The sequence below is a fragment of the Penicillium subrubescens genome (genome assembly GCF_028828155.1).
Source record: "Penicillium subrubescens strain IBT 31985 chromosome Unknown utg000010l_segment0_segment0, whole genome shotgun sequence".
NCBI classification, from domain to species: domain Eukaryota; kingdom Fungi; phylum Ascomycota; class Eurotiomycetes; order Eurotiales; family Aspergillaceae; genus Penicillium; species Penicillium subrubescens.
The window spans coordinates 2,474,415-2,496,382 of record NW_026643160.1 but is presented as its reverse complement, the minus strand read 5'-3'; the positions used below and the strand labels follow the sequence as shown (position 1 = coordinate 2,496,382).

Genomic DNA, 21,968 nt, shown 5'->3' with positions numbered 1-21,968 from the left:
CTTGAACGCAAGATGTTATCTAGAGATTACATATCTACTCTTTCTCCTGTTTCATGTTATACTACGGGCTGTGGGTTTAGAAACGATCAAAATGCGCAGATTCACTTCATGTCTGTATGAGACCTAGATGCATGTATCTTACAAGAAAACCAATCTAATAAGTACATCCTTATTGCCCCCTTCCTCTCGCAATCTCATTCTCAAGTCCTTCCTTCGCCGATCGAGCTGGGATATCTGACGTGTGCTCTGAGCCTTTCTTTGAAGTATCGGGCGCACCTCGCTTGCTGTCTGAAGAAGACTTTTTCTTCGATTGCTCGGGTCCTGGGTGTTCTAACTCGCGAGTCCGCTGGCTCACGCCTTGCTCTGTCGGATTTTCACCGGCCGGGTCACCTTTTCCATCTCCATACCCCTGAGTAGAGTAGAGTGCTCGTCCTAGATGCCGGGTGGTTGTAGTAGAGCTCGACAGGAAGGGTCTTGCATAGAAGGGGTTCAGGCGAGGTATTCTGGATGCGATGGTTTGATATCTTGACATTTTGGCGCGGATGACGGGATGTTCGTTGGTGAGAGGCAACTTCTGAGATAGTTGGTACGTTTGGGTTTAGATTCTTTTACAAACAAATGTAAGGGGTTCAAGTTTATTCATATATGAACAAGTAGCAGTTATCATAGCTAACGTCATTTCTTGCGATCGAATTCCGATAGGTATAAACCTGAAATGACTCGCTGGAAGAACCATGGCATAGTATGTGGTTTGCGGTTGGGAACGGGCACGACATGATGACTTCACATATGGACCTCAAGATCTATGTGGAGCCTCCACAGATTCTCCAGTAGTTAATCTCAGAACCATATTTGTTATGCCAAACTGGATTATTGACTAAAGTCCAAAGGCAAATTTGATTGTATCTTCAGTGGGTCTGGAGAAGAGAAAATATACGAAAAGAGTTTACAGTCATTCTCTGGCATTAGTCTGTGCGACGCAAGTTTCACCACCAAAAATTGAACTTCGGAAGGCAAAAAAGGCTAGAAATAATATTCGGGTTGTAAATTCTGGATTATGCAAACTAATATTCGAGAAGGAGAATATCTATAAGTATAAGAGATGTGTTCGACAGCTCGTCGCCACATTTTATCATGTCTCGTTACCCAATTAGTCCAAGCTCGGCTCATCTCAAGTCCATGGATGCATACCCACCAAAACTCCAAATTCCAAAGCTCGAGAGAGAAGAAACGAAAAAGTGCTCTATCAGATGATCAATGACCTGATGTCGCTCAGCGCACATTCTTACCACGCAGGTCCTTGAACCCTGCAGCCGCAAGATCCTCCTCAATGAGACCAGGGAGGCAAATATGATGCAAAACAACCTCTTTCAAGTTCTTTTTAATTTCCTCCTCAGAAGGAGGCGTCCAAGTGCCACGCAGAATCTGACCGATAGCCTGGCTGAGGAAAGACGCACTCTCCGTGTAGGTGATAAAGCCAGCCGAAACAGAGATATAGAAAATTCCGGGATAGTCCTGGTCGTAGAATCGGAGATATAGAGGTCGTGGTGCGTCTGCGGCGGCGAGAGAGTCATATTCACCGGCTGGAGATCCTTCAGGCAGGTATGATGACTCGGTCGACCAGCCTGTTGCAGCGACAAGCATCCTTGGGTACAAGGCGGTGCCGTTGGTGAGGACCACTTTGTCTCCGTCAATTTCTTGGATTCCGCATTTGTCGTGGATGCGGAATTGGCCGTTGTGATAGGGTTTCACGAGGTGTGATCGTAGGATAAGGCCGACCTTTGCAGATGGACCTTCGTCTGGAAGGAAAGGATTGTCTTTAGTAGGGCTTTTTCGATGGTGAGATGTCTTACTTACGGGTAGGAGGCCTCCACTCTGGAACACCGTGGAAGACTGCCCAGGCAAGATGAATGAGCCAGAAGATGGCATCAACGACGAAAATAGGCAAGCGGCGGTAAAGTACGCGCATAAGATGCAGCTCCGTCCATCCGAATTGCCATAGCCAAGGCCACCACAGATCAGGCGCTCCCCTATTGTTTGAGTCAGTCTTTTGATTTCGTCATGATAGAAATGATGGGTCTTCAAGCCTTTGATATGAAGTGCTTACCAATGGGGAGAACGTGCGACTAGGTGTACATTCTTCGCACCTTGCGTGACGCAAGCTTCCTGAATAATGTCCATAGCTGAAGGCCCGGCACCGATAACAAGAATATCAGAGTCCGGCATTTCCGTGGCATCACGGATATTGTTGTTATGCTTGATAGGGAACTTTGCCGTTTCCTGACCGGGAAACTTGGGCATATAAGGTTCCATATTATGACCACTAGATTCGTCAGTATTGTACGATATCGATCAGTATGGGGTCGGATCTTCTTACGTGCAAACAAGAACACTCCGTGTATAAACATTTTGAACAGGAGTGGCCTCATTTCCCTTTATGAATGGGCGAATGTCGACTTTGTGCAGCATAGGCTTGACCATCTCGACATGGGCAACATCATGTTCCCAGATAACATGGTCATGCAGATCGAACTCTTTGAAGTAAGCATCACAAAATTCGGCCACTTGGTCTCTCGTCGCACGTCTTTGCGGCTCTCGTCGAGGAAACTTCACACCATGAACTTCATATTCGCAAACAAGATCCTGCAGGGTCGAATACTCCGGGATGTGACCTGTCCAAATACCACCAGGGACTGATTGGCGTTCAACTATAATCGCGGAGAGAGGCGGTTGATCTCTTAGAAGATTCCGCAAACACACCATTCCTGATAAAACTGTTAATATCTAGAACCCAAACTTTCATATGCGGATCATGTTTCCTACCAGATGGACCAGCTCCAATGATGAGGGCATCGATAGGATCCTCAGGAGTCGCGCCCGCATGGCCGGCAGCAACCTTTGCAGCAGCCGTCGGTTCCTTGATCTTCTTAACGATAGCCATGATTATTTTTGAAGACTTCGAGGCTCGTTGGAGGGGGAATAGTTTCGAACCCGACAATCTGGGTAGATTCCCCGCTATTTATACTAAAAGAAACGCAGTGGGCTAGAGATCGGATCTGGCAGTTACGAAATGGATATAGATTTTAAGGTCGAGTGGCTTTTTTGCAGCTTGTAGAGTGGATCAAACGAATTACCGGTCCAGCTGCATGGACAATGCGAGCCAGCTGTTAAACGTCTTGCTGCACTACGTGCTGAGTTGGTTAAGTCGGAGCGATAGAGAACAGTGCGAGTGGACTCGAGGAGGGGCAGGGATGTGGAGAGACTAACCCCCGATTGGGTACTTCGGTGCGAGCAAAAGTACGACCATTTGAATGTCAGAAACAAAAAAGTAAAGAACAAACTATGCAAATGTCGTTTCATGTACTCGTTACTTTTGACCCTAAGTTCCAAGTCCCCCTAAACCCGAATGAGGCATCAGTACGGTGTATTCGTTTCCTAGTCTTCAGGGGTGCCCAAAGCAAAACCCCCGAGTTTAATTCGTTCCCTCGCCGATTCTTCACGGCCTTTGCATTATCAATGCCATTGTGTTCTAGCGACCTGACGAATCCGTACTAGATCCAGATTCCCATCAACGTGGATCCTGTATCGCGTCCACGGTCCAAGGGGGCGTTCTCCTAACATTTCCACCATCCATCATCCACCACATCCACCTCCCCCCTTAGGCATTGAGTCCCCGCCATCCAGACTCCATCTAACGCCAGGATGTCTTCGAATGTCGAGGTGATTCAGGATGATGCGGCCCTCTTGGCTGCGCTGGGCTACAAACAGGAGCTCAAGCGCCAATTCTCCTTTTTCTCCATGGCCGCCAACGCGGTCATTACCGCCAGTGCTTGGGTATGGTAGGCTCCACACGGCGACGGGACCCATTTCCTCCATACTGATCTGTATTCCGGTTATCCGTAGACTGCGATGATCGGATCTATCAGTACCTCAATCTATAATGGTGGCGCTTCGGGGTTGCTATACGCATGGTATGTAAGAAGTGGATGGGTTCTGTTGCCAGTTACCCGTGTCGCCGATCGCGATTGTACACGGTCCCCTCCCCTTTGTAACATGCGCTGAACAATGTCTACCAATACGATAGGATTGTCGATAACTTCTTCTTCCTCTTTGTCGCTCTCTCCATGGCCGAGTTGACCTCGGCCATGCCCACCTCTGCCGGAGTCTATCACTGGTCTGCCGCCTTGGCTGGCCCAAGGTTCGCGAAGCCCATTGGCTTCTTGACGGGTTATTTCAACGTTCTGGGGTATACATTGGGTCTTGCTTCGCTATACTCGGTCGCTGGTCTGGAAATCACCGGCCTGTATCAGCTATGGCATCCTGATTATAATAGCCAGCCATGGCAGGTTTTTGTCGTATTCGTGGTGCTTACCTGGTCTGCGGCGCTGTTCGTCCAGTTTGGTAACAAGATCTTGCCCTTGTATACCAAGGTCGGCCGTACGTATTGCCTGCATACCGAGGAATATTTGGATCTGTCCCACTGATTGAGTATCATAGTCTTTGTCAATGTGGGTGTGTGGTTCGTCGTCGTGATTTGCATTGCCGCACTTCCCAAAACCCACTCCACCAACTCCTTCGTCTGGAAAGAGTATACCAACATGACCGGCTGGCCCACAGGCGTGAGCTTCATTCTTGGTCTTGTAGGACCGGCCTTTGCCATTGGAACTATTGACAGCTCCACGCATATGGCCGAGGAGGTCCCCAATCCTTCCAAGAACATTCCCAAGACTATTCTGGTTCAATGGTTTGGATCATTCTCAATGTAAGCTTAACCCCTCCCCATGATTTACTTCCCACCATATACTGATTATAAAACAGGGGCTTCATCGTCTTGATCGCCATCTTCTATTCTGCGGGCTCTCTCGAGGCTATCTTGAACTCGGCACCCAATTATCCCGTCGCTAGCATCATGGCCCAGTCTTTCGATAACCTTAACGCAGCCTTTGGCTGTGGCCTGATTATTTTCATCGCTTCCTTGACAGGACAGGTTGGTTTCCAGATTGTCGCTGTCAGAAGTATCTGGGCCTTTGCGCGTGACGGTGCATTGCCATTCTCCAACTTTTTCTCCAAGATTGACGAGCGCAGCGTTATGCCTGCCCGAGCTAATATCCTAATTGGTAAGAGAGATTCTCCCAATATTGAACTCGAAGGTGAAGCAATACTAACTCAATGTTTTATTTACAGCCGTCGTCACCACTGCTCTCGGTGCCCTATATGTCGCATCGACAACCGCCTTCAACGCCCTCGTCGCATCCTACGCCGTTATGTCCACCACCTCCTTCGGCTTCGCGATTGGAGTTCACCTCTTCACTGGTCGTAAGCGAGTTGCCCCTGGATGGTTCTACCTTGGCGACGGATTCATGGGCTTCTTCATCAACGGCGTTGCCATCGCTTATATCCTGGTTACCAACGTCTTCTTCTGTCTGCCCCTTAACCGGCCGCCGGTCGATGCCAAGACGATGAACTATACCGCGCTGGTGTCATATGGAATGGCCATCCTGGTCGTTATCTGGTGGTTCATTGGTGGCAAGAAGTCATACAAGGGTCCGAAGCTGTCTGGAGAGACTCAGGAAGCTCTCGAGGGAATGGGAATGGCTCCCAGGGCACAAGGAGAGCAACATGTTGAAAGAGGCTCTGTGCGTCTGACAGAGAAGTCCTAATTTCAACCGAGATTGGGCTTGTATAAGAAAGGTCGCCAGACTGTTGTATAATTGATTCGTAAAAATGGCAGAAAAATGTGCATAGATATCTAGGTCATAATTCATTCAATAGATCCCGCTGAAAGTTTTCCCTCGCTTAAAAGTAGTTGCCCGAAAGAGAAGAGAGAAGAAAAAAACAAGAAGACTAGGGCGTTCAGAAAAGACTCAAGTCGAAACCACGATCTTCCAGCCAGATATCCCATCTCTCCTTCACATTACAGTCCCAGTACTCCGTCATCGCCTTCCGCGCACTCTGCACATTGCCCATCCCAAAGGCCTCCATATTTGTGAGTCGGTCTTTGATGATATTTCGTTGAGTCTGATCTTCAGTTTCGCAGCCGACCGTAAACACTGGCCATAGACAAAGGATATTTGCCATGGAATGTGGCCTGATCTTGAGCAGCAACTCAATGACCATGTGAATTGCATGGGCTGGCTTGGCATGTTCCTTAGGCAGACCCTGCACGCGACGATACAGATGGAGAAGATTGGTGTGCAGGAAGATGCGATGAATATGTCGCATCTCTTCCGCCGTCGTTTTCGTGGTCGGGTTCGACTCGAGATCGGGATGTGTCGTCCGGTCGTAAAGTGCATAAATTTGATTCTCGATGCGCTGGATGTCTTCCACTGTATCCAGGCGAGCCTGTTGGTTGGCTGCTTCATCCTCAGACTCATCATCGTTGAGAGCCATGATCTTCGATCGTTTTCGTTGAATTCGTGCCAGTTTGCCAATCTCCGACATGATCGGGATCAAGTCTAAGGAATACCCGGTCCATTCGTCGATATACCCGCCCGTGTCGTTTGACGTAGGCAGCGACCAATAGCTTCCAGCGTTGGCACTCTTGCGAAGACCGCCGACGCCGGCAAAGATATCAAGGAGAGTAAACCATTTGATCAGGAAGAGCTTCGTTGGGTCTTGGGTGCTGATTGATTCGTCGTTGCTTTGAAGCTCAAAGACCGAGGCGACCAGGTTACTGGCGCCCGAAAGGTGGATTCTCCAGGTATTCATACCCCCAGATATAACATCAGATGTGCATAGTGCAAGTGCTGTGGTTAGTGTACTCAGTTGGCCGGCCTGGTTCGGATCGACCATGGCCTTCCGTAGCCCGTTCAGGGCAGCATTGGTGAATTTTGTGACGCTTTTCGTCATTTCACCCGTTGGATCTCCTCGCAAACTGATATAGTGCGAGCAAGAACACGCGAGAAACGCATACAAGAGATGCGACGAATTCATGGCTGATTGAAGAAGGGACTCGCTGAGCGGGTTCGCCTTGAGTGAAAGAGGGAAAATCACCCCCGCCGTATTGGTGATGTAGTGATGCAAAAAGAATCGACTTTCAGATGATGAAATGAGTGGCGATGCAGTTGTTGATATGGTCTGAGGGATTTGCCATTGATGTTGAAAGACGGGCGGAGGGGGCGGTTTTTGTTGGCGTTGTGGTTTGGCTGGTTGCCAATGATGCCAATTCATCCCCGCTGGCTCTTGTTGATATGAATAGGAACCGGATTGATCCACCCAACTGAAACTCGCATTTCGCGGAGTAGCCACAGAATAATCTGAGCAGGTACTCACGGACATGGCCAAAGATGCCCGTCGGTCAACCTCATCATCGACCTCATCATCGGCCTCCTGTTTCAACCCTGGGACACGACTGCTAGCTGGCCTTGAATCGCTTTTCCCAGCAGGCTTTGCTGGGCGTATTGTAGGCTCCGACTGCCATTCTTGAACATTTCCCGAGGCGCTTGATTGTGCCTGGGAGCCAGGTTGCTGTCTGGCCTTGTCTTTCTGGCGATTTTTATTCTTGAACGGCCTGCCTTCCGTCCAACATAGTTTGAATTCGTATTTGCACTTATCTGGTCGCTGTTTACAGCGATTGCAGATAGGTTTGCCCTCGTCGCACTGAATTGTAGCGCAATGAGTACGGGGGAGAGAGCATTTCTAAGCAGGGGGCCGCGGGCAGCAGCCACGGGGAGTAGACATACCTTGATCTTGCGTCGCTTGCATTCGACGCAGCCCGATCGGAGCTTCTCATGCGGTCTGATGGAGGTCATCGTGGGCAAATCGGGGAGGCCCCAAGCAAGGAGGAGAGGGTGGTAATCAGACTCTGTGAGAAATAGGGAGAGTTTCTGGAGGCCCCAGAGAAAGTGGGGTTGAGGGGGATCACCCGAGGAAGAGATGAGAAGTGGAGTGGCAGGGCCAATCACTCACCAGCGGGCGGGACGATCTCACGCCCTCACGATGAGTCGAGCGGAAAAAAAAGGGACCGTTTATTCATTGGCTTTACGAACGCCTCGCTGATGTAATGAGCCAGATAACGTTGATCATTCGCTTTGTGATGACCTTCTTGAAAAGGACCATATTCACAGACGAGAGATCTTATCAATTAGACCATGGAATACACCCCATATGCTCCATACAGTCCACTGGGTCCACTGTGGATTTGACCCTCAATTGACTTGGGAAGAAAGCCTCAAAAAACCACCGCAAACTAGAACTATGGAGGCGTTCGCTGCAATAGAGTGAGCATGTGGGTATGATTATTAGACAAATAGAAACAGCTTGGAGAAAGAGATTATACCTGTACTTCCACAGTGGCTTCGAGAAAAGACAAGATCTCCACTTCCTCAATTGTTAATAGCTGCCATGACGTAAGGTTCATTCGCTAGAGGCAGGACTTTGAATAGACCACGCCACTCGCACTATGCACATCTGATGTTATATCTGAGAGTCTGGATACCTGGAAGATTCTCCTATTTGATATAAGCACGTTTACTTCATCAGACCATCACAACTGCGACAGTGATTGAGGCAGAGTTCCATTGAAGAGATGATCAAGGCCCATCTCACCCAGCAAGGATATTAGAAGCAGCATATGCATTCCGGAATCTCGTAGAACTTTGATGTAAGAGAAAGCTCTCTCCTGCACGGTGTTTTCGTTCATTCTGAGGGACTTGTTCGTATAGGGCGTTCTGGATTTCCCGGCTTCGGATGTGGGTGATGTGCTGCTGCTGGTTCAACTGTTGATCGTGTAGGAGCAGGAGAAGTAGAGGACTCTGTAGGCGACTGTCTTCGGTAAGATTGAATGAGTGTATACCTAATACTGTTGGTGCTCTGAATCAGCAAATCGCCATCAATGATTGGAAACCCCCATGTCTCGTGAGGACCGCAAGCGAGGATGCCTCAGAGGCAGAAGGTAACTTAATAGTTTGTCTCATCACTTCACAGTATTCGATATGGGACAATAATTCCTGTATAAAGTGAAAGAAGCAAGAACCAAAAGTATAGGATACAAGGAGGTGCCAACTTGGACAAGCCTTCACCGCCATGATGGTTATTCGTGTTTTTTGGCAGAGCAAAAACATCAACATGGCCTAGAAGAACCTTAAATCCCTTCGTACTAGCGCAAGGCCATCCTACTACTAGGAAGTATATCAACCGTTAAGAGTTTAATTTCGATCCGGGCCGGTCCCTCTTAACAGTTGCAGCAGATGGACATGCTAACCGATGACTCGTGTCAATGCGGGGCTCGATCATCGCATTCTCGCATTTTATACTCTAAACTGCTCTGTGCGTCTAATCGTGTATCACTTTAATCTAACTGTGCGTTGTACAGAAGAGGGTCCGTCTTCTGCAATTCGCACTGAAGTGCCCACTTTAGAACAGCCACGCAGCATGCGTGACCATATCGCACCGAGATACCCTCTTTGGGACTAGTCCGATCGTTATACTCGGGCAGCTGCAGCCTCAATCCGAAGATCCCTACGTTTGACATTTTCGCTTTCCAATGCCCAATTTAGGACTAGATATTTTAGTCTACTAAATTTAATCGGAGTTTATAATGTTAGGTTATAGATAATAAATTGATAAATTCTGTGTAGAGTCGAGAGATTTTGGTTTTTACTCGAATAGCTCACTAAATCGTCAATAAGGTTTAGTTTCAAAGAGAAATATACACATACAGAGAGAGAGAGAGAGAGAGAGAGAGAGAGAGAGAGATTTTCCATCTCACCGAAGAGCCTTAATGAAGACTGAGCGAACTTGCTCTCTTTCGGAGCTTTCAAGCCCCCAAAATGAATCAGCACCATCACTATCGCCGAGGCGTAGCCCTGGGACGATTTCCCACACGAGCCAAATAATTAAACCACCCGGAACTAGTCCTAAGCGATCCTGAGTACCGATTTTGTATCCAAAAAGCTTTGGTGTGTTACTCGAGCGCTTTCGGGTGAGATCCAGAAGGGCGGTTAGTTCTGGCGGGGTGTATACTGTGGCCTGTTGGCCTCCGGTATCCGCATCGTCCATTTCAGTGGTTCTGTGAGGAACTTGAACGTAAAATCACATAAACGCTGTTCTTTTACAGTCTCGGGGATCACGGCATAGGAGTTTAGCGGAGGCGTAAGAGCGGGCACCGTTGGCATCGTATTCTCCCTTGTGGACCTGGAAGTCATGCTCGTTTAGCTTTTCGAGGATCTTCCACTAGGAAGGGCGAGGTTGATCAAGAGCGATGATAGTTTCAGGGTCGACGCCCTTTTTAAACCATTTTGATTATGAAGATACCATTGGATGGGTGTTGGAGATGGGTGTTATGGGTGTGGAGTTTGGGAGGTTGAGAACCTTTTTGTATGACGAAGGTAGGCTTTCACCTGGTTGAAAGTCCCCGAGTCTCGGACAGCACTCACATACTAACAAACGACGCAAAAGAAACCAACCCTTTCGGGTGCATTTTTCATCCCCAATTTCTTCGACAACAAATTCTCCCTTGGAATTGGTGTATAATTCCGCACCCGCCACGGCTCCTTTACGCCCAGTGCAACTTTTCCATCCGTTGATAGTAGCTGGCGTCCGCCTCTCCAGCTCCTTTTGGCGTGTCGACAGCCTTCGAGCACGGTTTAGTTTGGCATATGCCAACGGCATTAACTATCACTCCACCACAATGATTGTCAACCCTAAAGTGGAGGCATTAATGACAATGGTGCTTTGTGCAGTCGGGGCTGGTGTTCTGACAGCCAATATCATGACGTCTATCAGCCCGCTTCGTCAGGGTTTCATCATCATCCAGGTCGTATGTCACTACCCAATCGCCGGCGGGCTCATGCACAGGTAGTTTAAGCTCAGGATTGTGCCTGTTCATTGCCCTTGCAAGCAGCACCCTGGCATAGGGGGGTCAAACACGAATACTGTTTCGCCAGTCACAGCCTCGTCTATAGAGATGTATTCCTCCAGGTTTTGCACAGTTGGCTTCTCAATTTGTTCCTTTATGTGCTTTGCAGTCTCAGGATCGAACCGGGTGTCGAGGAAGTATAAAGCGTTTCAGCCGGCAGCTGCCACGTATGGAGTATCCGGCGCCACCACCTGGAGGCCATATTCCCTTTCAATAACCTTAGGTATATAGTTGCCCCGATATTCCTCTTGGTAGGTTGGCGAGCCCTCACAAGGTCGGAATGGGTTCAGAGGCATGATGAGAAATACGAGAAAGAATATGGTAATTTAGAGACAAACTGACTATTAATTCTGCTTCAAATGTTTATGTGTGCCTCTGCGGATGTTGTGTCTCTTAAATAACCTGTTGAGGACGTATATAATGGAGAACTACCAGCGGCTTTTCCCACGCAAAAATTCGAAATCTAAAATATGATTAACTATTGGCCACTATATTGTGGTAGTAAAGCTACGGTTTCAGACGTCTGTGGAAGTCTTGATGTGCCGGCTGAACTCATTAAGCGGACAATACAGTAATTGTGTCAGAATACAACGACCGGGAAAAAGTTAGAGCCGCGCAGCTGCATGTATAAAAAATTTTCAAAATGGGCAATCTAGGATATACAAGCTCTGATAAGCGCCGGTCATTTCTAAAGAGAGTTGAGATAATGCTGCTCTGTGCGTCGGGATCCCCGACTGGTGCGTTGGTATGAGACTACTTCACTAAACAATTTTCAACACCTTAGCTATCACAACGTATCTTTACTAGTGCCCACTTATCCTTCTTATCCCTAGCTTCTAATTCTCCATATATGGAGACTGGTCATCAATAATCCATAGCTCCCTTCATTCTCGACCCGGATGTAATTATTCCTCTCTCTTACACAGCTGTTGATCGGTTTGAACTCAGCGAAGGGTAGATCTTGTACAAAGAGAAAGAGAGACGTTATCTTATAATTCATAGCTATTCTCCTTCCTCTTCTTCCCATCATTATGATACATAGTAAATGACGGCCTCACTTCGCTCGTACTAGGGCGCATAACGCCTATCCACCCCGAAACTTTGAGAATTCAAAGATCGAAGTACGCAGCGCACACTGATCAATCAGTATGCTTTTTCACTGCCATAAAGTAATGCATTTGCACAAAGGGCTGAAACAACATGCGTTTCCCACTTTTAATATCCCAGCCACTCAGATCAAGATCTTGCTGGCGCAAAAGCTCCTCGAGCTCCTGTGACGTTCGACAACGCATAGTCGACACCCAACCGTCAAATGCAAGGACGAAAGATATCAAGGGAATGACATATGTAAAAAACAGATGCAACGGACTGTTTCTGTACTTAGAGATAGTGTGCCAGAAAGGGAAAAGCAACATGACGGGAATATTCAACATAGATGTGATATCGCGTTGGGCAAACTCGAAAATCCTAATATCTGTCAACTTTTCAGCTAGTGATTCTCTTTGGATTGGAATGCCTACATGATAGCATCGGCTGACTCTACGGCTTTCCGCAGGATTGTCGATGCGAGAGGGTCATCAAAATGGTGGAAACACAAATTAAAAATCCTGCATTCCTTTCCATCTCGAGGGGCGATTCTCTCGCATCGGGTTGCGTCTAGTGGTTCAGAGATGAAAGAGACAGTGTCCTGTCGTTTGCTGATGACAGCCCATTCCTCCAGCCGAGGATAGAGATCTGTGAGAATAAATCGAGCAGCTTGCTGGCCTTCAGCTTCAAGTTTGCGATTCAGGATCTTCTCGATGGTGCCTGTTGGTCCGCCTGCTCCCGCGCAAAGATCCACAAAGGTGTAGAAAGACACATCCGATAAAGCCTCAATAATGAGGTCGGCCGCCACACCCGCTGGGGAAGTCTTGCTGAAGGGTGGGATGTGCAAATTCCAGACTTCGGTTAAATATGATTGGATGTAAGCCCTTACCCACTCGGGACACCAGGACTGGTCACCGATTTCGAATACATGGTATCGAGGGAATAGAATCATTGTGTAGATTTGGTAACAGGTCTCACCAAGAGGATATCTGCAGAAATAGATGCGACTTATATACGGTGCTGCGACATTTTCATGTGCTGGGAAACTTTGTATTTGATTCGATACATCAGCTAAGGGGCTACAGGTGACGAGATCGGCGCCCCTGGGTACATACATACATATGTCCACATTCATTTCTCATCCACGTTGCTTTTTATCGAAGTACACTAATGAAACTTTTGAATCATCACAGTACCAAACAGGGTGTTTACTACACGCAATAGGGAGGTACAGTGGCAGTTCAAACATCTTAGTCTGGAAACCAGACAAGCGGACCAACCAGACATAATTCAATCACACTTATTTAAAAGCTCTTTCTGAATCTCATTCTAATCGTTTTTTTCGATGGCCTAGATACCATTGCTCCGGTCTATGGTTCAACTTATGAAAACCCAGTGTAATATTGAGCGATACAGGTAGTCAGAGTGGCGCTATCGAGCCCTATATGCTTAATTTTGGCTAGATGTTGTATATCACAGTTACTACATCAATATCACCTCTCTATATTGGTACAGCATGTTGTAGTTAACAGCTTGTGCAATAATATTGTAATGATTCTAAAGCTTCCTTAGCTCGGCGGTGTATTTGAGACATACTCTAGGGTGTCAGCTATGACCAGCTATATAACAGCCATATCATAACTTGCTAAATCTAATAAAACATTCCACAGCTGTGTGATTTTAGCTATTAATAGGTATAATAGAATTTCAGAGTGAGTCAATCGTAAAATGAAGTAGAAATGTAGATTTTCATTGATTATTGGCCCGATGGTATGACGTCTCGGAAGATTCCGCGGTACGATCTGCGATCTGGAGAATGTCACCCAGCACAGAACTTCGACTTTATTACAAGGTGCCTTTCCATAGCTCCTTAACAGAACCATCAACTGCAGATTTGCAGTTCAATTCTCCAATATCATTTCCGAATTGGTCAATTTGATGTTCACCGGCATTGCTGCACCCGTCACCCTTGACTCATTTCTCCGCATTGGCTTCCGAACCACTTCCAGACCATCCCACCTCCGTTTCTTAACGACAACACCCTCGTGCGCACGCAGGCCAGGCATGTCTCACAACGAATCTGGCTCGGATGCCAATGTGCAGCGTCCAAAGAAGCTCATCTGTACGTTCGATACACCGACGCGGTCTCGGTGTGACACACACACACACACACAAGCTGGCAACGCACTACTCCGCGGGGAACTTCCCACCATGCTACACAGCTACAGAGCAACAAGCTAACTCCAATTCCACCTCACAGTCGCCCCCGGAGATATCGAAGCTGGAGCCGAGTCCCCGAGTCCCGAGACTCCCCCGACGCAAACACCTGCTCCGATCCCATCTCGTCTCGTGCAGGCCGAAGCCCTTCGCTCCGAAACCTCGACACCCAGTTCCACGACCGAAAGCCAGATTCTGTCCAACGCGGCGCGAGCACACCAATTTGTGACTAACCCGCCCCTCACCGTGTCCCAGCTCCACGGCACCAACCCGCTCCATCAATTTCACACCTGGTTCCGCGACCCACGCCTACCAGCCAGCTCGGCGCCAGAGACGTGCACCCTTGCTACGGCTGAGCTGCCCTCCGGCCGGATCAGCGCGCGGACAGTATATTTGAAGGAGCTTGATGAGCGTGGGTGGGTGGTGTATAGTAACTGGGGTAGTCGGGAGGGTAAGGGCGGACAGGTATTCGGACGACAGGCTTCGGCAGAGGGCGACACTACACCATGCGCGATCCCCGAACCAGGCAATGAGACACAAAACGGATCCGAGGCAGGCAATAAATGGGGCGCGTTGACCTTTAGCTGGTCGACCACGGAGCGCCAGGTTCGCGTGGAGGGTATGCTGGAGCCGCTTCGTCGGGAGGAGAGTGAGCTGTACTGGTGTACGCGCGAGCGTGGCAGTCAAATTGGCGCTTGGGCTAGCTGGCAGAGCCGTGTACTCTGGTCTGCTGAACCGGCTAAACTGGCTGAGCACCAGCGACGCAAGAGCGTGGCTAAACTGCAGGCTTCCGCGGGATCCGTGCCTGGTGCCGATGTCCCCGCCGATATTGATATCACGGATATCGATGATGGCCGGGCATTGCTTGAGCAACGTGTTAGGGAGGTGGAGGAGCGGTTTGCAGGTGTTACAGAGATTCCTCTTCCCCCTTTCTGGGGTGGTGTGCGTCTGGTGCCGGAGTCGGTTGAGTTCTGGCAGGGCCGTCGGAGTCGATTGCACGATCGGTTCCGTTATGTTCGTGTTGAGGGTGAGGGTGTAGAGGCCCAATGGCGTTTGCAAAGACTCTCTCCATGAGAGATCAATAAATAGATTCTACAAGTTGTTAGCGAATGTTTTGTCATGAATAGTCTCGCTGTCTCATACTCTCATATTCCCCCCAGTTAATGTCGATCTCCACTATCTTATCGGGCTTGGCACTCACCCTCGCCCTTCTCCGGCCGGGGGGTAACTTGGAGACTCTTTGACTTGACCTCAATTTCCTGTCCAACTGTACATCTTGGGAGGACTTGAGTTGTACAAACAAGCTCTATAATGTCTTCCTCCAACACACAACCCCAACCTTCGAAAGCTGCCTCATGGATTCTCGTCGCTCTGGCTAGCGGCGCATTCGCGGCCCTGAACGGGCTCTTCGCAAAGCTGTAAGCTATCACTCAATACATTGCAAAGCCATTGACTCTCCACGATCCATTGGTACTAAATCATACTTATCCCATTAGAACAACGGATACCCACACCACCGCATTCGCCGAGTCCATCGCCCACCTATTCGGCCTCGAGTCCTCCAGTTTCCTAGAACTCCTTGTTCGCGGTGTACGTAACACCTCCTCCCTTTTACTCTTCCATTCCACCACATTCACTCTCGATTTCTCCCTCTTTCCTATTTCAAGAATCATATACTAACACTATGTGTGTATAGCTCTGCCTCGGTCTCAACGTCCTCTGCAACATCATAATGTGGGCCCTGTTCACCCGCGCCCTGACAGCCGGTCCCTCCACGACGAAAGTCTCCATCACCAATACCTCGGCCAATTTCTTGATGACGGCCTTGCTGGGGATGGTTATCTTCAAGGAGTCCGTGGGTGGACTGTGGTGGCTTGGGGCTGCGATGATGGGTGCGGGTTGTATTCTAGTTGGGATGCGAGAGGGGGCGTAAATGTGTTCTTTTTTTTTTTTGGATCGAGACTGGAATTACCTTGCTATAAAGATGATTATAATGGCTGGTGGTCGATCTCGTGTTACGTGGAACCTTATCTTGTCTGACATCAGATCTGTGATGATCCATGGATGGGCCGGGCCACTGCTTTCACCAGGTCCTGTATAGACAAGTGATATCTACATCTGATCATAAAGCTCAAGACAGTGTTTAGAGAGGAATTAACACAGATAATTATGCTGGCTGGTACAGCAGATTGATCAAGCAAACTTGGCATTAACACTGTACATGACTCAACACCTCTATCGTCCTATATGACATGTTTATTACAGTTCTACCGACCACGGAGCCGGTCTTCTCTCTCCTCCAGTTCGACAAACGCATCATCCTCAGTACCATCCAAGATACCCTCAGGCTCAGATGACCTCCCGGGACGGCTCCGCTCCTGCAGGTGCACTGGTCGATGAGTTCGGATCGACCCACTAACAAATCCAGCAACCTTGAGAATAAGGCGCCATAGCCGGTCATCCAGCGTCTCCGGAGCAGGAGCATTCAAGTGACCACCCAGCGGAGCAGAGGCAAACTCGGACGCGCTCGTCGCGGCGAGCGCATGCTCCTCGGCTTCGACCTTGAACTGATACTTCAAGCAGTCCTTGACCGTAACCAGACCCGTCAGACGGCCACGGTGCTCAACGAGGATGACGCGAGGTCCCATCTTCTTGAATATTTCCATGACAGTCTCGAGAGGAAGGCGCGGGTGTACCGTCAACGGCGTGTGGTCGACATACTGCGAGAAATCCACAATACCAGCGCCCACACTGGCCTGGATTCCGTCAAACGTATCTGGAGCTCGGAGATGCTGTGAACCGGATGCGCGCTGTGCGACGGTTGCCTCAGCGGCTTCTTGAGTGAAGACACACCGGGCTCGGGGTGACACGAGGCCCTGGCTGCGAGCGCGATCGATAGCATACCGCAGCTCAGTCCGTCCGATATAGCCGACTAGAGTTTTGGTGCTGCGGTCTTCCACAATTGGGAAGCCCTGGAACTTGTTGTCGCTTAGGAGGTGCTCTGCCTCGCGCACGGGGAAGTCAGACGCCGGCAATGTGAGTGGGTCTGTCGTCATGGCGTGCGAGACGGGGACATTGAAGACATGGTCTTCCTTGTTGTCCAGGAAAGGGAAACCGTTGAACCAGATCATTCGATCAGCGATACCGCCGTTTCCGAATCGGTCTCCAACAGCTTTGGTGACACCGACCACAATCTAACGAGATGGCGAATGTTAGCTATCACTTGTAATGCAATCTACATTCTGTGCAGGGACATACCATGGTCGGTAGGATATAGGTCAGGGCACCCGTCAACTCGAACATGATGACCGTCACGGAGATGGTGAGGTGCATGATTCCACTAAGCGCTGCACCGGCACCCAGGAAGGCGTATGTACCAGGTGTGATACAAGGCACATCCGGATCGCACGATGCGAAGAAGGCGGATTTGGGGAAGGATTCATGAAGTGCCTGCACCATGATTCCAACCATACGACCGAATGATGCCCCAATAGCCATGGAAGGTACGAAGATACCTGCCGGTACTTTGCAGCCGTAGGAAATGATCACCAGTCCGGTCCGCAAAATTGTAGCAATAGCTAATGACAGGACAGTTGACCAGCGGTGATTAGTTCTGTCAAGTAAAATTTCAGTAAAATATGGGATTAGCCGGGGAAGAGGTCGTTGCATACTCGCACACTCCATTATAATCATGTCCACCTTCACATTCGCGGAACAAGATCTCCATCATCTCAGTCATGTTGATCTTCAAAAACATGTTCGGATAGCATAGAATAGCCGTGAGAGCAGCAAGAACGACGGACTCCGTAATAGGCCACTGGGAAAGGTACTTTTTGCGGAAAGCTGCTACTCGCAGATTCCACTTCATCACGAACGCGCCATATAATCCGCCAAAGATGCCGAGGAATGCAAAGAAAATAAGCTCGAAGAAGTGCCACGTGCGATCATATGAAACCTGAAACATGACCAATTGTCCAGTTCTGAATGGATTCAAGGCCTGCAAAAATCAGCAATTCGCTCTCAGGGCAGGGCAGGAACAGCACCAACATACCGCAAGTACACTTGTTGCCACCAAGGCACAGAAGTAGCTGCGCCAGAGAGTTTTGAGTGGGAAATAGTTGGCCATTTCCTATAGATCATCAGCATGCAGCTCCTATCAGCTGCTGGCGTTACACTATACCTCTAATGAAAACAGCACACCTCCAATCGGGCTACCAAAAGCCACGGCCACACCAGCGGCAGCCGATGCAGTCAAAATTTCTCTCGTTTTTGACGCGTTCTGCTTGTATTTACCGAAGAAGCGTGATATCACGTTTCCTGTACACACGGCAAAATGAACGCTGGGTCCCTCCTTTCCTACGGAGAGGCCGGATGCAATTGCTAGTGGCAATGCAATTGACTTGATGAGGAGTGTCCAAGCGCCCAAAAAGCCCTTCATAACGAAACCAGCAATGATACATTTGATCTCGGAGATGCCGGATCCTGCGGCATACGGAGCAAATGTTTTGACGAGAATTGCAGCGACGAATGCGAGTAAAACCTATGTAAACATCAGCTCTGGCCATTTTCAACTGCGTGAAGGTAAACATACCGCAAAAAAGAAATAAACCACGTAGTTTATCAGCCAAAAGGAAGTCCAATGTTTCCATTCGGGGCATCCTATTCAATCGTCAAATCAGGGTTATCCATGATGTGCAATGTTTAAAGCCGACTCGACGTACCATCCTCAGCACCCCAGCAGCAGAACTGTTCGTTGAGGTAGAATGCCGTCGTGCAGTGTCCCAACTTGATATCTGACAACCACTCGGTGATAATATTTAGAACGGCCGAGTTCAGACCAATGGCCATGCCAACAAGTGTCACCACAAGCCAGGCCTGCCCAGCATCATAGGACTCGCGCACTTTCCTTCGCCAGCCAAAGACACCTTCTTGGTCCCAGAATCCACCACCGCTCCGCCGCTTAGCCCGTCGAGCATTCTGTTCATTGACTGCATCTTGTACCCAGTCAATGGTGGTGAAATCTTCGTAGCGCTTGATCTCGCTGATCTCGTCTGTAATCGCGGGGGCCTGGGCGTCTTGAGCGTCGGAGGCAGGTTCGGGGTCGACTGGGGAGGAAAAAGAAAGGCCAGATAGACGGCGCAGGTTACGGCGCTCGGCGACAATCGAGGGCGACCTTGAAAATGTCGAGGAGGGGCGTGTCGAGGTCATAGCATCGACCCGGGCGGTGGAATCAGCATAGTCGGATTCGAGCTGTATCGATGATGCTTTTCCACCGCGGCAGGGGATTGCAGGCTAGCGCTGTGGGCGCGTCGGTAACAAGCTCTAGCCAGCGCTTTATCAAATTTCCTCGTGAGTCGTTCAGCTGCTTGTAATGATATCGGCGCTGTAAACAATCCTGCGGTGGAACGAGGCGGAGGTCGAGGTGTCAAAGGGCTACGTCGACGCCAAGTATCGATAACGGAGCCGTGCTGAGATAACGCCGCGCCCACGCGTTTGACTTTCTCGACTTCGTCACTCGCGCGATTAGACCAGTTTTACCTGAGAAACGCCTACTTCCACTACAGAAAGAACTCGCTAAAGCTGGCTACAATTTTGAAATATTCTTATCTTGCGCGACAACCTTCACTATGTCTCCTAAGAACGTTGCTGAGCCGGAGGAGATCACCGGACAGAGCGCCCTTCCCAGTTCGTACAGTCTACCCCATGAAAGACGATGCTAGCAGTGTCTAACGAGCTTGCAGTTTCTCGAGTCAAGAAGATCATCCAGCTTGATGATGACATTGTACAATGCTCCAACAACGCGACCTTTTTGATTGCCATGGCTACTGTGCGCTACATACTCCGTCTACTATACTTCGTTCCGCGCCGACTAACGTCATTCTAGGAGATGTTCATCCAGTATCTCGCCGAGCAGGGGCACAATGTGGTGAAGTCGGAACGGAAACCGCGCAAGACGGTGCAATACAAGGACCTCGGTAGGTTATACTCGTTACGCGGTAAAAGTCCATCTTGCAGTATGCTAATCCTGGTCTACGCAACAGCTAGCGCAGTCTCGCACATTGACAACCTCGAATTCCTCGCCGATGTGATCCCCAAGACTACGACATACAAGCAGTTCAAGGAGAAGAAGGCCAAGGATGCTGCTAAACACACTGAGATGGAGAAGGGCCAGCGGACCTTGAATGGGAACGGCTCGGCGCCCAGCAACACCAATGGCGCCTCTACTGAATCTGGCCTACCTCATACTGAAGCGGCCATATCGTCACCATCGGTTCCTCGCACACCCGTGGTCCCTGTGAGCGCGCTGATTGCCGACCGAACGGTTGATTCCTCGGCCCGGAATGACCCTGATGTTGAAATGAAGGATTAAGTCGGGGGGAGCCTGGCCTTTGGATTTGACCTCGACGGTTTGTTATATAACTGTCCTTAACGTTTGCATTGGAGTTTCACGGAATTGCTGGCAGGCTATTGCATGCCCGGTTTGGTTATGGTCGTCGCATCGGGTTCGGTCATAGGGAAGAGAAAGTAGTTTATAGTTCAGCCGAATAAGCCCAAACACACTCAAAATGAAAATTATGCAATTTCCAACCAATTCTTAATTGAAATAGAATAAACATGAATTCGGAATCAAATTTATATCAAATGTATAGACATCACTGCTGCTGGCCGAGAATGAAGTTCACCCGGGGACCCGCTCAGCCAATGACAGGCCCCGTGATTCCGATCGCTAGCGAAAGCTCTGGCTCCAACTTCGACTTCCGACTTCATCCACTCCCTCCATCTTCTCACCCGCCCTCCACTCGACGCAACGCAATTGTGGTCAACATCCCACTCCGTGGTCAATTGCATCACCATGTCGCTCTCCTCCGCTTCCAGCACTCTGCTGCGCACTTGCGCCCGCCAGCAGCTGTCCACCTCCCGCGCCGCCGTCACCTCCTGCCAGCAGCGGAGGGGAGTCGCCGATGCGAAGGCCTCGTTCGAGAGCCCCTTCGCCACCGCTAAGGAGCGTGGCTCGACCCTGAAGATCCCCAATTTCAGCAAATACCAGTCCAGCAATGCTCCTCGTTCCAACCAGGTCTTCTCCTACTTCATGGCCGGTACTATGGGTCTGGCTACCGCCGTTGGCGCCAAGGCGACTGTTCAGGGTAGGTAAAACCTTTGAGAACGCTTGAAGGATGGAATGGAGTTGGCACTGGATAGCCGAATTTGAGGATCGAATGGCTACGTGGGATGATGTCAATTGAACTTGATCCATGCTAACCATGTGCTTCACCCATACAGACTTCCTCGTCAACATGTCCGCCTCCGCCGACGTCCTGGCCCAGGCCAAGGTCGAGATTGCTCTCGGTGCTATCCCTGAGGGCAAGAACGTACGTTAACCACCCGGAAACAACCATACGCCTTCAAGCCCCATCATCCCTAACATCCGTTCCCTCTCTTACAGGTCATCATCAAGTGGCGTGGTAAGCCCGTCTTCATCCGTCACCGCACCCAGGAGGAGATCACCGAGGCCCGCGAGACCAAGTGGGAGTCCCTCCGTGACCCCCAGTCCGATGACGAGCGTGTGCAGCGCGCCGAGTGGCTGGTCATGCTGGGTGTCTGCACCCACTTGGGTTGTGTGCCCATCGGTGAGGCCGGTGACTACGGCGGCTGGTTCTGCCCCTGCCACGGCTCCCACTACGACATCTCTGGCCGTATCCGCAAGGGCCCCGCTCCCCTGAACCTCGAGGTTCCCCAATACAGCTTCCCCGAGGATGAGACCCTCGTCATCGGTTAAACGACCATCGCTTTACTCTCTCTCGTGATT

The 21,968-nt window shown here is 49.6% G+C and overlaps 12 protein-coding genes across 12 annotated transcripts; 5 read left to right on the top strand and 7 right to left on the bottom strand.

The window, feature by feature from the left end:
* Nucleotides 1–169: 169 nt before the first annotated feature.
* Nucleotides 170–532, bottom strand: N7473_012069 (uncharacterized protein; the record flags this gene model as incomplete). Its single annotated transcript, XM_057158008.1, has 1 exon — nt 170–532. One exon carries the CDS (start codon nt 530–532, stop codon nt 170–172), a length of 363 nt encoding a protein of 120 aa, XP_057003858.1.
* Nucleotides 533–1,136: 604 nt separating this feature from the next.
* Nucleotides 1,137–2,941, bottom strand: N7473_012068 (uncharacterized protein; the record flags this gene model as incomplete). The annotated part of the gene is made up of 5 exons (XM_057158007.1): nt 1,137–1,799; nt 1,858–2,030; nt 2,108–2,323; nt 2,378–2,708; nt 2,824–2,941. 5 exons carry the CDS (start codon nt 2,939–2,941, stop codon nt 1,273–1,275), a joined length of 1,365 nt encoding a protein of 454 aa, XP_057003857.1. The 3' UTR covers nt 1,137–1,272.
* Nucleotides 2,942–3,702: 761 nt separating this feature from the next.
* N7473_012067 (uncharacterized protein) lies at nt 3,703–5,660 on the top strand (the record flags this gene model as incomplete). The annotated part of the gene is made up of 6 exons (XM_057158006.1): nt 3,703–3,834; nt 3,904–3,971; nt 4,085–4,437; nt 4,498–4,762; nt 4,819–5,117; nt 5,185–5,660. 6 exons carry the CDS (start codon nt 3,703–3,705, stop codon nt 5,658–5,660), a joined length of 1,593 nt encoding a protein of 530 aa, XP_057003856.1.
* A 193-nt stretch (nt 5,661–5,853) lies between these two features.
* Nucleotides 5,854–7,751, bottom strand: N7473_012066 (Zn(II)2Cys6 transcription factor; the record flags this gene model as incomplete). The annotated part of the gene is made up of 2 exons (XM_057158005.1): nt 5,854–7,599; nt 7,683–7,751. 2 exons carry the CDS (start codon nt 7,749–7,751, stop codon nt 5,854–5,856), a joined length of 1,815 nt encoding a protein of 604 aa, XP_057003855.1.
* Nucleotides 7,752–9,705: 1,954 nt separating this feature from the next.
* N7473_012065 (uncharacterized protein) lies at nt 9,706–10,611 on the bottom strand (the record flags this gene model as incomplete). The annotated part of the gene is made up of 4 exons (XM_057158004.1): nt 9,706–10,009; nt 10,037–10,173; nt 10,255–10,311; nt 10,381–10,611. The coding sequence occupies 4 exons, from the start codon at nt 10,609–10,611 to the stop codon at nt 9,706–9,708; spliced, it is 729 nt and encodes a 242-aa protein (XP_057003854.1).
* Nucleotides 10,612–10,657: 46 nt separating this feature from the next.
* On the bottom strand, nt 10,658–11,154 carry N7473_012064 (uncharacterized protein; the record flags this gene model as incomplete). Its single annotated transcript, XM_057158003.1, has 3 exons — nt 10,658–10,847; nt 10,868–10,950; nt 11,026–11,154. The coding sequence occupies 3 exons, from the start codon at nt 11,152–11,154 to the stop codon at nt 10,658–10,660; spliced, it is 402 nt and encodes a 133-aa protein (XP_057003853.1).
* Nucleotides 11,155–11,865: 711 nt separating this feature from the next.
* N7473_012063 (uncharacterized protein) lies at nt 11,866–12,965 on the bottom strand (the record flags this gene model as incomplete). The annotated part of the gene is made up of 2 exons (XM_057158002.1): nt 11,866–12,325; nt 12,379–12,965. Coding segments are annotated over 2 exons (915 nt in total), but the record flags the coding sequence as incomplete, so codon positions are not given.
* Nucleotides 12,966–13,882: 917 nt separating this feature from the next.
* On the top strand, nt 13,883–15,235 carry N7473_012062 (pyridoxamine-phosphate oxidase PDX3; the record flags this gene model as incomplete). The annotated part of the gene is made up of 2 exons (XM_057158001.1): nt 13,883–14,066; nt 14,205–15,235. 2 exons carry the CDS (start codon nt 13,883–13,885, stop codon nt 15,233–15,235), a joined length of 1,215 nt encoding a protein of 404 aa, XP_057003851.1.
* A 237-nt stretch (nt 15,236–15,472) lies between these two features.
* N7473_012061 (uncharacterized protein) lies at nt 15,473–16,094 on the top strand (the record flags this gene model as incomplete). The annotated part of the gene is made up of 3 exons (XM_057158000.1): nt 15,473–15,579; nt 15,658–15,751; nt 15,858–16,094. The coding sequence occupies 3 exons, from the start codon at nt 15,473–15,475 to the stop codon at nt 16,092–16,094; spliced, it is 438 nt and encodes a 145-aa protein (XP_057003850.1).
* A 282-nt stretch (nt 16,095–16,376) lies between these two features.
* Nucleotides 16,377–19,552, bottom strand: N7473_012060 (chloride channel protein). The gene is made up of 7 exons (XM_057157999.1): nt 18,883–19,552; nt 18,753–18,820; nt 18,342–18,701; nt 18,213–18,290; nt 17,833–18,158; nt 17,420–17,774; nt 16,377–17,355 (listed from the first exon to the last, which is right to left on the bottom strand). Exons 1-7 carry the CDS (start codon nt 19,367–19,369, stop codon nt 16,429–16,431), a joined length of 2,601 nt encoding a protein of 866 aa, XP_057003849.1. The 5' UTR covers nt 19,370–19,552; the 3' UTR covers nt 16,377–16,428.
* Nucleotides 19,553–19,788: 236 nt separating this feature from the next.
* N7473_012059 (histone-fold domain-containing protein) lies at nt 19,789–20,531 on the top strand (the record flags this gene model as incomplete). The annotated part of the gene is made up of 4 exons (XM_057157998.1): nt 19,789–19,846; nt 19,903–19,988; nt 20,046–20,136; nt 20,203–20,531. The coding sequence occupies 4 exons, from the start codon at nt 19,789–19,791 to the stop codon at nt 20,529–20,531; spliced, it is 564 nt and encodes a 187-aa protein (XP_057003848.1).
* A 483-nt stretch (nt 20,532–21,014) lies between these two features.
* On the top strand, nt 21,015–21,938 carry rip1 (ubiquinol--cytochrome-c reductase catalytic subunit RIP1; the record flags this gene model as incomplete). Its single annotated transcript, XM_057157997.1, has 3 exons — nt 21,015–21,306; nt 21,443–21,531; nt 21,606–21,938. 3 exons carry the CDS (start codon nt 21,015–21,017, stop codon nt 21,936–21,938), a joined length of 714 nt encoding a protein of 237 aa, XP_057003847.1.
* Nucleotides 21,939–21,968: the final 30 nt, after the last annotated feature.

Coding starts and splice junctions, on each gene's coding strand:
- N7473_012060 (XM_057157999.1), bottom strand. CDS start 19,369: ATGACCTCGACACGCCCCTCCTCGACATTTTCAAGGTCGCCCTCGATT. Junction 18,821..18,882: donor CTGCTGGGGTGCTGAGGATG/GTACGTCGAGTC, acceptor ACGATTGAATAG/GATGCCCCGAATGGAAACAT. Junction 17,775..17,832: donor GATTATAATGGAGTGTGCGA/GTATGCAACGAC, acceptor TTTACTTGACAG/AACTAATCACCGCTGGTCAA.